Raw genomic sequence first — 14226 nt, forward strand, 5'->3', positions numbered from 1 at the left:
CGGACCTGTTGGCTCTGTAGGCAAACTGCAGCGGGTCGAGGAGGTGGTTGGTTATGGTCTTGAGGTGGTTCAGCACGAGGCGCTCAAAGGTCTTCATCACTACGGAGGTCAGGGCGACTGGTCTGTAGTCATTAAGGCCTGTGATCCTCTGCTTCTTGGGAACGGGGATGATGGTGGATGTTTTAAGGCAGGCGGGTACAACACATTCAGCCAGTGAGGTGTTGAAGATGTCCGTGAATACTGGAGACAGCTGATCCGCACAGTGCCTTAAGGCCGAATTAGAGTCGGGTTGCACGCAAGCACGCAAGACACGCAACACGCCCCTTTCGTGCCATCTGCGGGCCTCTGTGCGTCCGCCAATTTTTCTAACTACACGACGAAGTGACGGGAGCCTCACACAGCCCGCAAGGCTTGTGATTGGTCTGCTTACTACATCCCGTCTTGAGTCTACTTTCCGGTTTCATGCCCCACAATACGCGGAAATCACGGAAGATTTAGAAGAACGAATATGGACCAAATAGAAGAGCACTTGTCAGAAGAGATCCGAAAGTATGACCACTTGTATAACCCGTCACTGACTGTCCGATTTGTCCGCCAGAAATAGGCTATGAGGAGCCGGAGTGGCGATGTAAATAAACTGTCGACGAAGAAGAAGACGTCTCTTCTTTGTGTGTTTTGTCTTTGCACGTTAGAGAAGTATAAACCAAAACGAGTCCGTCGATGCAGCTGCGTGGCCTTCTGCGGTTGCAGTCGCAGGACTATAATTCAGCCTTTATTGTTGAGGGGGAGACAGCGCCTGGTTCAGCTGCCTTACAGGGGTTCAGTCTCTTCAGGAGCTTATTTACATCTCTCTCCTGAATTGAGAGAGGTGTGATGGGGGGGATGGATGTGTGATGGGGGGGATGGAGAGGATGGGGCAGTCTGGGGCCATTTTGTGGAGGGGGCTATTGTCTTTGTCCAGGCTGGGGAGAAGAGGTGTGATAAATGCGGGGGGGTTGAGAGTGTCTATCGAATCTACAGTAGAAGTCATTCAGTTTGTTTGCAAGTCTCAAGTCTTCCACAGAGTGGGGGGGATTTGGTTTTGCAGCCGGTGATCACTTGAAGGCCCTTCCAGACAGACGAGGAGTCGTTGGCTACAAACTGTTGTTCCAGTTTCTTTGAATACTGCAGTTTGGCCTCCTTAATCTCCTTGCCAAACGAGTATTTATTCAGTCTGAACCTATCCATGTCCGCACTCTTGAAGTCCACCTCTTTCTCCAAACGAAGCTGTTTGAGCTTTGCTGTGAACCAGGGCTTGTCGTTGTTATAACACACCCTGGTGCGTGTCGGAATACAACTGTCTTCACAGAAGGTGATGTAGGACGTCACAGCATCTGTATATTTGTCCAGGCTGTTAGAAGCGGTTCTAAAAATGTCCCAGTCAGTTTTTTCAAGGCAGTCACGCAGCTCCTCCACAGCTTCTCTGCTGCTCCAGTTCTTGGATCTTAGCACAGCAGGTTTAGAAAGTTTCTGTCTGTAAGCCGGGATCGGGTGAATGAGAGCGTGGTCGGATAGACCCATGATAAGCCTTGCTGATGGTGCTGTAACAGTGATCCAGGGTGTTATCCCCCCCTGGTCGGGCATTTTATTAACTGTTTGTATTTTGGGAGCTCCTTAGATAAGTTCCCCTTATTAAAGTCCCCAAGAACAATAACAGGGGAATACGTGTTCTCTCTCCTTCTCTCCACTCCCAGTATCTGCTCAGCGAGTTGTCGTTGAGCCTCACGCACGTCAGCTTGCGGGGGGATGTAAACTCCGGCCAGGATGAAAGAGGTGAATTCACGGGGAGAGTAGAACGGTCTGAACGGTCTTGTGGCAGAAACTTGGACTATGGGCAGAAAAGGTCTGTGGTTCGTCTCTGGTTCGACTCCACGGAGAAACATCAAAAGACGAACCTGGATTGATCTGTCCAAAAATCCAAGAGAATTCTCCCTACCCTGTCTAGTGCCCCTGAGCAAGGCACCTTACTCCACCAACATCTGCTCCCCGGGCGCTGTACATGGCTGCTCACTGCTCTGTGTGTCCTGCACCAGATGGGTTAAATGCAGAGGATAAATGTACCTACCATTGCATGAGTGTGTTGTGTATGTCTGTGCATGTATTTGGTATAAATAAACGTATCTTAATCTTAATCTTAATAAGACTAGCATAAACAAGGACTTCGGGGCCGGACTCCAAGACGCACTCAGCTCTTGATCACAAGGAACATCAATAGTCGACTAGAATATGCCTGGAGGATAAGACGACTGAGTTGTGGGTGACAGTTCTATCGTCTGATGAAACCAAGCTGAATCTGTTAGGACATATGGACCAGCGGTATGTCTGGAAAGGCCAGGCTTATGACCAGAAGAATACCATCCCCACGGTCAGCATGGAGGTGGGACATTAATTATGTTAGGCGGTTTTTCTGTGGCAGGAACTGGCAATCTTGATCGTGTACCTGGCATCTTAGATTCCCAGAAATACCAGGCCACTTTAAAGACGAATGTGATGCCTTCTGTTGACAAATTAAACCTTGGTGATCATGGACTTTCCAGCAAGACAATGATCCCAAGCACACATCCAAGTCAACCAAAGCTTGGTTGAGAAAAAGAACCTGGAAAGTCCTGAAGTGGTCTTCTCAGTCACCAGATTTAAATCCGATTGAAAACCTTTGGTGGGATTTAAAGACATTAGCTGCAGCACGGAAGCCATCAAACATTACTGAGCTAAAGGCTTTTGCACGGGAAAAATGGGCATAGCTTCCGTTCGAGAGCTGTAAGAAGCTTGCCCGCACTTACCGAAAACGTTTGTTAGAAGTTATAAAAGCTAGAGGATGGCCACAAAGTACTGAAGCTGGGGGTTGAATAATACTGCACATGCACATGTGTTAAGAGTTACATTTTTCATTTGAACTTCAAAGTCAAGTCAACTTCTGTTGTCAAAATTACTCAAATATGTATCAATAAATATCTTTTCTTGTTTAATTAGTTTTTTTTCTCATTTATTGCCATTATCTATCATCAACATAACTATAATGTCTATTGAGGTGAGAGGGTTACATATAACAAGTGGAGCCACAAACATAGAAGACACTCATGAAGATGTCAAGACAGTGTATGGTGATAAAAACCAACAGTGTTGTCAATGTGCTGTAAACAAAAAACACATGATCTCTGTAGCGGAATTATAACATTCTGTCTCTGACTGCTGCACCACCCCTAGCATGAATCCTGAGTTGCATTTGTTGCCGTTGTGAATATGTCTAGAGTAGAGAATCTCCCGCTGAGATTTGTATGTGTAAAAGGAAAACTGTGGAGAGAGTACAGATGTGATTCTCCTGCAGTGTTTCCCCCAGTAAATCTGTCAGTCAAGGTGGTAAGCAGGTGGCGGTGCTGTTGGCGCGGCGCGTAGCGGCGCGGCGAAAATTTTTGGGGGTATTTTGCTCAAAGATGCCAGTACGCATGAATGAAATAAACAACTGTTTATTTCAATATAAATAAACAACAGTAGGTACAAATGTTGTGGAAAACATGCAGACACTACAAAATAGGGTTTAAGCCGGTTTTTAAGAAAAATCAAGCTGCCTCTGAAGATGACAGTTTGTGATGTCGGATTCCGTTCAAATTAACCGCCTATTCATTGTGGACGGCAAGAAAAAAAAAGTTTTCGCGCATGCGCACCTGATTCTGTATGATTTAACATGTACGCAAATAAGCATCATTCTTTGTGCCTTTTTTACGTAAATGGTATGCCACATAAGCCTTTACGTTACATATCATTCATGGACCAATTAAAATCGAGATATTACTAGACATTTACGCAGCTTAAGGCCAATGTATGCTACTCCGAGTCCGTTGCGGACTGACGGACGGACGGAGCGGACGGACCCTTTTTGATTTATAGTTCTACAAGCCTTTTTGTTGTGAAAACAATTCACCGCCAGAACAGTAGATGGCGCAACTGAAGTCGAGCTTAGAGAAGCCTACCTCATGAGGTATATAGAAGAAGTCCACGCTGGTTTATTTACGTCCTCCCGGCTCCTCACACACAGTGAACGATGGCAGCTAACAGAAAAAGGATGTTGATGACGCGACAGTTTTTGCTGAATAAAGTGACACCCAGCGGGTCATAATGCTTATGTTATCGTGTCTTAACGCAGCGGTTCCCCGGTCTTGTTTCCAAACTGCGTTGCTAATTCAACAGCTGCAACAGCTTGAAGCTACACGGAGGCAGCTAGCTTCCCCCCAGCTTCCACACACAGTCAGCAGGGACACCCGATACTAACTACTACCGTTAGTTAGTATCGATCTAAAGTGTTTGCTTCTAACCTGACGGTGTTTGAGAAAGAGTGTCATGAGCCGTGGGATTAAAGTCAGCGGGTTTTTGCGCTGTTCCCACTGCAGTTAGCATGGTGGTTAGCCCGCTAGCCACGTTATGAAAGTTCGTTATAACAGTATGTGACCGTACACACGTGCCGTAAGTGCTCTAACCAGCCACCGTCAGCCGGACAACGCTGCTGGCTTAACACACTTGTCACACGAATTATAGAGTCGTAGTTGTGATTTTGGTTTATTGTGATGTAGGGAATGGAACAGGAAGTTTCCATTCCGAAATGCTGGTGTTAGCGGACCAATCACAGCCAAGGGCTATCCGTGGGCTCTCCGCCATTTCGACGTGTAGTTAGAAAAAGGAGAGCTGCACGAAAAGCTCTCCGAGGAGCCGCGGAGAGGCACGGAGAGGGCGTTCCACGTTGGAGAAGGCGGTCCTATCTGTCCGTTATGCTGTAGTCCTACATAATGATGAATGCTGTCTTTTATTTTTAAGTTGAATAGAAGTAGTACCGGTAGCTTGAATCGGCGAAGGTTTGACTTGTTGCCTTACGTTTATTCTGCCCTCGGTGTGAGGGACGGGTCCGTTAAGTCGATGGATGCGATGTTTAATCATTTAGACCAAACTACAGTAGGCTACGGGCAAACCTGAAGTCACCGTCGTGACATTTCATATACGTCCCGTCTGTGTGTGTGAGTGAGTGAGAGAGAAAGAAAGAAAGGGAGGAACTTATTTGAAATCGGCCGTGCGTGCCTGTTTGTTGTTTATTGTTTTTGATTTAACAATATATAGGTTTAGAGAAATCTGGCTTTCAGAACTCAGTGCCTACCCACTCACTGACCTCACCGCACGTCACTGGCGGTAGATTGACAGGTGACTATGATAGACTATGCAACAATATATTCAACCACCAGATGTCGCCGTCTCAATTACACTCAAAAAACTGTATTGGCACGACTAATGTTGTAAACAGTATTACCTGAGTATTATCAATGCCATTTTTTTTTTTTTTTTTTTTTCAGTACATTGGTAGTCAAGGCGGGGCCCTAGTCTTGTTAAGGCGGCCGCCTTAACAAGATAGTGCTGGGGGAAACCCTGCTCCTGAGAGAACTAAGACAACTATACAACCCCTATGGAAAATGAGTTCCGTGCATGTCTGAAGGCTGCTATAGAACACATTTGAACTGTTGCTGAGCAGATAAGATGATATGGCTCAGGGGATAGAGAGTACCGTCCACTAACCAGAAGGTTAATGGTTTGATTCCCGGCTCCTCCAGTCTGCATTCCGAAGTTGCCTTGGGCAGGATACTGTGATACATGAATGAATGGTGTGTAAGGGAAAACGCTCAGCAAATGAAAGTGCAGTATGAGTATAAGCATAATTGGGTGAATGTGACTTATATCGTAAGGTTGCTAGTAACTAAAGACTGTTTTGTATTGTCACATAAATAACTTCAGGGAATATGTGACGGACAATGATAACAGCCAATGAGATTTGCATGTTATGTATGCATTAATGGGTAGTTGCCACTATTGTGCAGATGAGCAGGACTGATGCACCATTGTGTTTTTATTCCTCTGCAGTCTAGTTTTAGCTTTGACTGCACTGCCATGGTCACCAAATACTAAAAAACAACTCCCTGCATTACACAATATAATCACACAAGGGTCTCTGTTAGTCCGAATAATGAAGAGACCCTCCCTTCAAAAACATCTCATAACCAGAGTCATCTGAATTCTGGCTTTCAGTGATGAATGTTGTTGTATTTTTCAAGTAAATGTTTTTAGTAAAATGATTAAAAACCATTTCATGAAAGATACACAGACTCATTAAATCTATGGCGACATTTGTACTGTGAAGAGTGACTGAACAGACATCCTCCTGTAGATATCAGGAGTCAAGGTCAGGTAATAAGTAGCTCAATTGATTTCTGTGCACAAGAGCATATTTTAATGCACGACATCATCTAATTAGAAGTAAATGCCCATGCTCCTTCTGTATTACACGATGAATGAAACTAAAACTATCTACACAGCCAGATACCACTAAAGGTAAATGTGTCCTCATTTGATCAGGTGAGTTGGATTGAGGTGTTCTGTATCAAACCAGATCTTCTGTTTGCTCTAAGTACACCATCTGTCAAATCCCATTTAGAAGACTGGGACTGTGAAGTACGAATTTTTACTTCGGGGGGATTATCAGTTCTTAAATTATTATTCGTGGTAAGAAGGAGAATGTGCCATAATACCGGTTGCACCAGGACGTTGTTTTTGCCGTAGAGAAGGTGTGTTCTTGAGTTTTGGTGAAGCGACTCAACATACTCTCTCGCTGATGCAGCAAACTTGTCCTCTGACATGCTGCCACTGGACTGCCTCTTGCGGATCTAGAATAGCAAAGAAATGTTTGAATATCAAACTTAACAATCCAAAAATAAGAGCAACTCCAGTCACACACATCCTCAGTTATCACCAACAACGAAACACCAACACTTCCTGTGGTCTGAGTTGATCTAAATCAGCCTCTAAACTCACTCCAAGTGCAGGTCGACGGCTTGTCGCGGTGTCCTGACTCCGGTGGGCCCCATGGATGCGGTGGCGCTGGACTAGCTCATTGGCTGAGGGATCGGTCCATAAATGATCCGATGTCTTCAGCTTGGTGTACTCCAGAGCACAGGGCCCCACTGAAAATACAAGCAGACATTGTTATTACACCTAAACATATCAATGTCATTATTGTAACCACAAAGACTCTGCTTGAATACAAAGGCATGACTTACATCTCAAAACCAAACTCTGTACTTTTAAGGGTACAACAAAATGATATTGTTACTGAGCACTGTTTCACGTTAAATCCAACGGTGCCAAATTGAGTGTATCTGATAAAGAGTAAAAGAGCATAGAGATCAGTCCTAAGTGTGGTTGTACTTTTAAAAAGTCTATGCACGCAGAGCTTAATGACACTTTTGTGACGCCAAATGGAAAGCTAACAAGGAAAACAAACCTATCTGAGGAAACACACAGGGTAGTACAATAGCATGTGTTCATTTCAGCAGTCAAGTCTACAGACTTGTATGTTTCCTCTTCCTGCCACACTGCCTTTGTGTTATAAACTTTGTATCTCGGTATTTTGCCTCAGTCCCCTTCCTGCTGTTGGCTTTCAGCTCCTGCTGCTATACTCAGTAGTGCTGGCTTTGAATTTTACCCTCCAACCAATCAATCTGAAAGAAGTTGTATTTGTGGTAATTTCTGTGATTGCAACTCCTGCGAAAACTGTAATTATTTATATAAAAGTCGCTTTATTTGGATACCGTAGCTTTGTACATTTTGATACTGATCTATAACATTTTTTGCTGTTCAAGCACACGCTAATATACTTACCCAGCAGGGCTGCCAAGATGGGCCCGAAGACTGAGTCATGCATTAGAGCTTCTCTCTCGTAGTATTTACTGTAATGATAAACACAAGGCAAAAAAGTGAATGACAGAAATGCATTAAAGGTTATTAGTTATTGATCCACCTGATCATAATAAAACTAAAACTGAAAACTGTTTTTAATATTGTGTTGGTTTAAAGATAAGTATAATTAGAACTTTGCACATGAGCCAACTTTATAACACAGAATTTATTTTATCTCCAAAGAGCAAAAATGTGAATCTCACATGCAAAGACGGTTATAAGTTTATAGCTTATAAATTATGCAGCTCTGAATATTGTTGTTTACAATTATATCAGCAAACCAAACTTAAAACATACAGTATGGCTGCATTGCCTCCTGCGACCAAACCCGATTATTTAGTTATCCAGCTGACTATGGGTTTGACTCATCAGTGGTGGAGTGGTGTGCAATGCCTGGGAACAAAGAATAAAACAAAATCACCTAGAGTTGTCCACAATGTACTGCACTATCTTGTCCAGAACTTTCTCAAAGATAGCTGTTCGGACCCAGATGTGTTTGATGGCCTGAGCAGAGAGGGGTTGAGGGGGGCGGTTGGTGGTGGATGAGCCCTGTCTCCTCAGAGGCTCATGTCCCAGGCTCTGAGTTCTCCTGCAGAGAAAAAAGCACATGTCAGAACAATTAGTACAGGGAAAGGCTTCTGCATGTATCTGACCCTGGTAGAAACAAGATTTTTGAATCTGATATAAATATGTTAGAATTGGACAAGGATGAAAAACAGGAAGAAAAGCCAGTATGACATGCAGCAAAGGTTCGTGGCTAAAATCAAACCGAAGACACTATGGACGTGTGGCGCGACTGTAACAGTTTGACCAAAGGGGCATATCAAATAAGACAATTGTGAAAATATTATTTTTGCTGATATGTTTTTGGGGTTATTTAATATGAGTATATATGTTGCAATCTCATGGTCGCTATCATAAATCCCCTAGTTTTTTGAATATAACACAATTCAAAACTTTCTTAAGAAATCTCTTCAAATTCGTACAAATTAATGATGAGTCACCTGTGCACACCAAAGCTAACCACGGTGTTCCACAGGGTGGCCTAGTTTTATTCAGATTATATATGCTTCTACTTAGAAACATTATCAGGACATACTCTGTAAATTTCAACCGCTAAGCGGGTGACACCCAGTTTAATTGTCAATGAAATATGAACAAAGTAATCACTTAACTAAACTTCAAGCATGTTTCAAAGACATAAAACCTGGATGACCTGCAATTTTCTCTTATTAAACTCAGATAAAACAGAGGCTCAAATACTTGGCTCTAAACACCTTAGAGTTACATTAACTAATGATATAGCTGCGCTCAACGACATTTCCCTTGCTTCCAATGAAACAGTCAGGAACTTGGGAGTGATCTTCGATCCTGATTTGTCCTTTAATTCACACTTAAAACAAGTTTCTAGGACCTCCGTTTTCCTCTCTGTTTCGCAAAAAGATGCAAAAAAACTAGTCTGAGCCTTTGTTACATCCAGACTGGACTATTGTAATTCATTGTAATACATTCAAGTCGTTAAAGACTCTACAGCTTGTCCAGCATGTTGCAGCTAGGCTACTGACGAGAACCAGGAAAAGAGACCATATTTGTCCTGTATTAGCTTCACTACACTGGCTTCTGGTTAAATCTAGAATAGAATTAAAAATACTCCTCCTCACCTTCAAGGCCCTTAATAATATGGTGGCATTGTCTTGCCCTCTGCCTCAACTGCCTCATAGTTTCTCTCTTTCTCTTGGGGTGTGTGCAGGTGACGTCACTAGTTGCTGATGAGGGCCTGGTGTGCTGGAGTTGGGGCCTTGATTGATCAGCTGCCTTTGAAAGCTCCACTCCTGCTCTCAGTCTGTGCCAGACTAAGTTCTAGTTAGTTGTTGCAGCCAAAAATATCCTGAAACATTCAAGATTTCCGTAACGTCCAGCCCCTGCCTGCCTGCCTGCCTGCCTGCGTGCCTGCCTGCCTGCCTGCCTGCCTGTCTGCGTTATTGGATATCAAATAAACTATATTTGACGTTACCTCTGCCTCAACCTCTGTCTCTGCCTCTGTGTCCGAAGCCTGGCTTTAACAGCCATTTTACCTTAAAGAGCTTTTAGTACCTTATCAACCCACTAGAGCACTCCGCTCCCAGAATTCAGGCTTACTTGTCGTTCCTTAAGTCTCTAAAAGTAGAGTAGGAGCCAGAGCTTTCAGCCATCAAGCCCCTCTCCTGTGCAATATCTCTCACTTTCAGTTTGGGAAGCAGACACCATCTGTATGTCTAAAAGTAGGCTTAAAACCTTCCTTTTTGATAAAGCTTATAGACAGAGCTGGTCCAGGCTTGTCTTAAGGTCGAATTATAGTTCTGCAACTGCAACCGCGGAAGGCCACGTAGTTGCGCGTGTTGCAATGCAATTCACCGCCAGAACAATAGGCGGAGTAACATGTTTTGACAAAGAAGAGACGTCTTCTTCTTTGTCGACTGTTTATTTACATCGCCAGTCCGGTTCCTCATAGCCCATTTCTGGCGGACAAATCCGCCAGTCAGTGACGGGTTATACAAGTGGTCATACTTTCGGAGCTATTCTGCCAAGTGCTCATCTATTTGGTCCATATTTGTTCTTCTAAATCTTCCGGGATTTCCGCCAGTATTATGGGGCATGAAACCGGAAACTAGACTCCGGACGGGATGTAGTAAGCAGACCAATCACAAGCCTTGCGGGCTGCGTGAGGCTCGCATCGCTTTGTCATATAGTTAGAAAAATTGGCGGACGCACGCAAGCCTCAAGAGGGGGCACGCAGGAACGCGAGGGGCGTGTTGCGTGTCTTGCGTGCATGCGTAAAATCCGACAATAAATCTGCCTTTAGACCTGCTCTTAGTTATGCTGCTATAGGTCTAGAATGTCGGGGGGACACATGACACACAGAGCTTCTTTTTCCAGCTTCCGATCTTGATGGTGGATCATGATCTTGCTGGCTACTGACCATAGACAATGATTGCAGCAGGACTGCTTGATATATAGCTTTTCTCCTCAGATACTCGACCATTATCGACAATAATCCATCAATTCATTGACCTTCAGTTATCCTCAAAATGTTTATTCTTATCAATGCTGCTAAAACCTATATCTTGAATATGTTCTTAAACCTGACATCTATTGCACTTTTGTCCTTCCTGGGAGAGGGATCCCTCACATGTGGCTCTTTCTGAGGTTTCTACGTATTTTTACCCTGTTAAAAGGGTTTTTAGTAGTTTTTCCTTACTCTTGTTGAGGGTTAAGAACAGAGGATGTCGCACCATGTTAAAGCCCTCTGAGACAAATTGTGATTTTAGAATATGGGCTATACCAAAGTAATTTGTTTGATTGATTAACCCTTCACCTTGTTTTTCAAACCAAGATATGCATGTATAAATGGAGACATATGCTGTTACAACATGAATATAATTGGAATGGTTGTATAGCCTACATGGCTGGTTGAAGTCAGTGGTGTCGTGCAGGGTATAACCACTTATTTTTCAGCAAAGCATTTACCCCCAAAGCATTCACCCACCTCTAAATGTGCAGCTGATGCTGTGAGCCCACTACAAAAAAAACATGACCCGCCTTACTTTTGTCAACTTAGGCTTGTACTTTAGCTAGTTAGGATAAGAATATCAGTGTCACGGCTCAGGCCGTTACTCTTTTTTCCCCCTTTTTTCTCTCTGCTCCCCTATGAGTGCATGTTCTGCACTAATTGGGTCCGCTTAAATCAGATTATATCACATGTTTATGGTCAACAATATTCATCTTGAACAAATGTATCATGCGTGCACGCCCACCGGGGGCTCTACACATGTTCCCTGTTTTATCTTACCATGCTGCTTGTCTAGTCCAGGGAACATCCAAGGAATGGAGCCATCAATTATCCAAGCATAAGTCTGTTCCCTTTAGTGCAATAAATAAGTAAATCATGACAAAGTGTTCCAGACTGCAGTGGTATTTTTTTCAATTCCGCTGCTGAACATTTCAGAAGTCTTTCTACATTAGGGCTCAAAAGTATCTGACAACGGAACTCTTCTATCTGTGACATCAGAGCTCACCCATTGTGAAATAAGAGCTCACCAGTCTGTGATAACAGACCTGACTCATCTGTTTGTCCATTATGCTTAAGCTGTCGCTAGCAAGATTTTCAGAAAAAGTTGACACAAACAAACAAATCAGATGAAGTTCAAGCTTATCTCTCCTATGCTATATTGGGACATAAATATAAAGTATTGAAATATAAAGGGTCCATTCTAGTGTAAAGGAATAATTCGTAGAATTTAGAGGATCACAGACTAGTGAAAACATCACTAGAAAATTGTATATTTGTTTACTGCCCTATCACCTAAATCTTACAAACTGGACCTGGATGACAATATTATTTAAAAATGGCTAAATAGATTGGTAGGGACAACCGACGGGAGTCGTGTCCAAACCCAATTCTAGCCCCATGCTGTTATTACTTACTACTTAACCACTGTAACTGATATCTGGTCACATTCTCTCTTTCTCTGTTGTTTCCCATCATGGTCTCTGTCTTTTTTACTGTCAGTGGCACAAACTGTGTTGCCACGGCAACCAGAGAGATCCTGAGGGAGTAATTCACGGTGGGGTGGGCATAGCTTTGTTTGTGTGTGTGTGTATGTGTGCATAGATGCATTCTGTTGAGAGAGGTGTGACTTGTGCAAACCAAATACATAGACAATAATAGGCTTTAATGCTGTGTACAGTCCATCTGGGGAAATAAAGGCCAATGAGAAGTGACTGATGAAACAGAGATGGGGTATGATATGAAGACAGACCTGAGCACCCAGTCCACCCAAAGATGTTTAACTTTCCTTACTCTTGCTGAGGGTTAAGGACAGAGGATGTCACACCCTGTTAAAGCCCTATGAGATGAATTGTAATTTGTGAATATGGGCTATACAAATAAAATTTGATTGATTGATAACTCAGATGCTCTACATCCTCGGTTCCCAAACTGGGGTACATGTACCCCCAGGGGTACGCGAAGTGGCTAGCTCACAGCGGCTAGCTGCATTCTCATCTGGGCTTAAGAGAACAGCAGCGCATATTTTCAAGTGTAACCAGTGAGCGGATCCCGTTTAACTGCCACAATAGTTGTTCACCTTGTAATAAGGATCTATATTTTCACTGCATTTTAACAGAGCCTATAAATAGTGCATTTTAATATAAAATATTAATGATTAATAAAAAATCGTTCGTTAATTCTCCCGACAATCGATTAGGAACTGACAATCATGATTAACAACTGATCGATAACTGACAATCGATAGATAAACTCTGTTTGATCTAAACTTCCATCCGAGTCCTGAAATCCCTGACAATTTCAAAGTTTCAAGTGTTATATGTTTTATACGTGCGTCGGGGGGGGGGGGGGGGGGGGGGTACGTAGCTGGAGATTGAATCTCTGAAGGGGTACGAGACTGTAAAAAGATTGGGAACCACTGCTCTACATCATATAAGGCAGTCAAGTTGCACTTACATCTCAGTCAAATTCTGTCTGTGTTTTATTGTTTTCATTCATTTATACAGACGTTGTGTAGATGTGTGTCAGTGTTTGTGAACGTGTTTTTGTGGCTCAAAGCTTTCTCCCCCTCATTTCTAAACCTCTCTCCATTAGGCTAATGGCTAATGGACAATTAATGAGCTTGGGAAACAGCTTGGCTAGTACCTAAGTGCCTGCAAATAAAGCAATTTATAATACTCTGTGTTGGGGTAGACTCCCCAGTGGGTTGTAAATACTTTGGCCCTGCTAGGCCAAGCTGAAACCAGTTTGGCCAGTTTTCAGTCTTAATTCACACCTTCCTCAAACAGCCTGGAGCCAACGGTGAGGACAAAGGATTAAAACTTTTGGAGGGAAAACATTCTCCAGCAGGCCTGAGAATCTCCCCCTGGTGGTTGGAAAATATCCTGAAGAGCCTTCAGGACCCCCGCTGAGTTCCAAGCCCCGCCCACTAAGGTCGGAATCCTGACATTCTCATTGGCTGAGAGCCAACTGAACCCTGTGACCACTTCAGGAGGAAGCAGGGCCTTTCAGGTAGAACAAAACATCTGAGACATCAATAATCGCAGCCATTTTACCCTGCTCTGAAGACATCACCAGGCCCCTTCGGGGCCTCCCAGCTGATTTAGTTGCTAAAGGGGGCAACCTTAACTTTTGGTTTATCAGCCATTTTACCCTGCTCTGAAGACATCACCAGGCCCCTTCGGGGCCTCCCAGCTGATTTAGTTGCTAAAGGGGGCAACCTTAACTTTTAGTTTATCAGCCATTTTTCCCTGCTCTGAAGACGTCAACAGACCCCTCCGGGTCTTTCCAGATGATTTAGTTGCTAAAGGGGGCAACCAGAGTTATTTTCTTTCATTTCTTTCATTATCCTTGACGTTTTTATTTTCAAACGG

The 14226-nt window shown here is 43.4% G+C and overlaps 1 protein-coding gene across 2 annotated transcripts in view; it reads right to left on the reverse strand.

The window, feature by feature from the left end:
• Positions 1-14226, reverse strand: part of sgsm2 (small G protein signaling modulator 2) — a 116248-nt gene that overhangs the window by 31740 nt on the left and 70282 nt on the right. For both annotated transcript variants that reach the window (XM_062385892.1, XM_062385891.1), the window contains exons 4-7: positions 8228-8395; positions 7729-7796; positions 6883-7031; positions 6600-6734 (exon numbers count right to left, since the gene is read on the reverse strand). In XM_062385892.1, coding sequence (XP_062241876.1) covers positions 6600-6734; positions 6883-7031; positions 7729-7796; positions 8228-8395 — 520 coding nt within the window. The remainder of the gene's footprint in view (positions 1-6599; positions 6735-6882; positions 7032-7728; positions 7797-8227; positions 8396-14226) is intronic.

Source organism: Platichthys flesus, chromosome 4 (genome assembly GCF_949316205.1).
Source record: "Platichthys flesus chromosome 4, fPlaFle2.1, whole genome shotgun sequence".
Taxonomy (NCBI): domain Eukaryota; kingdom Metazoa; phylum Chordata; class Actinopteri; order Pleuronectiformes; family Pleuronectidae; genus Platichthys; species Platichthys flesus.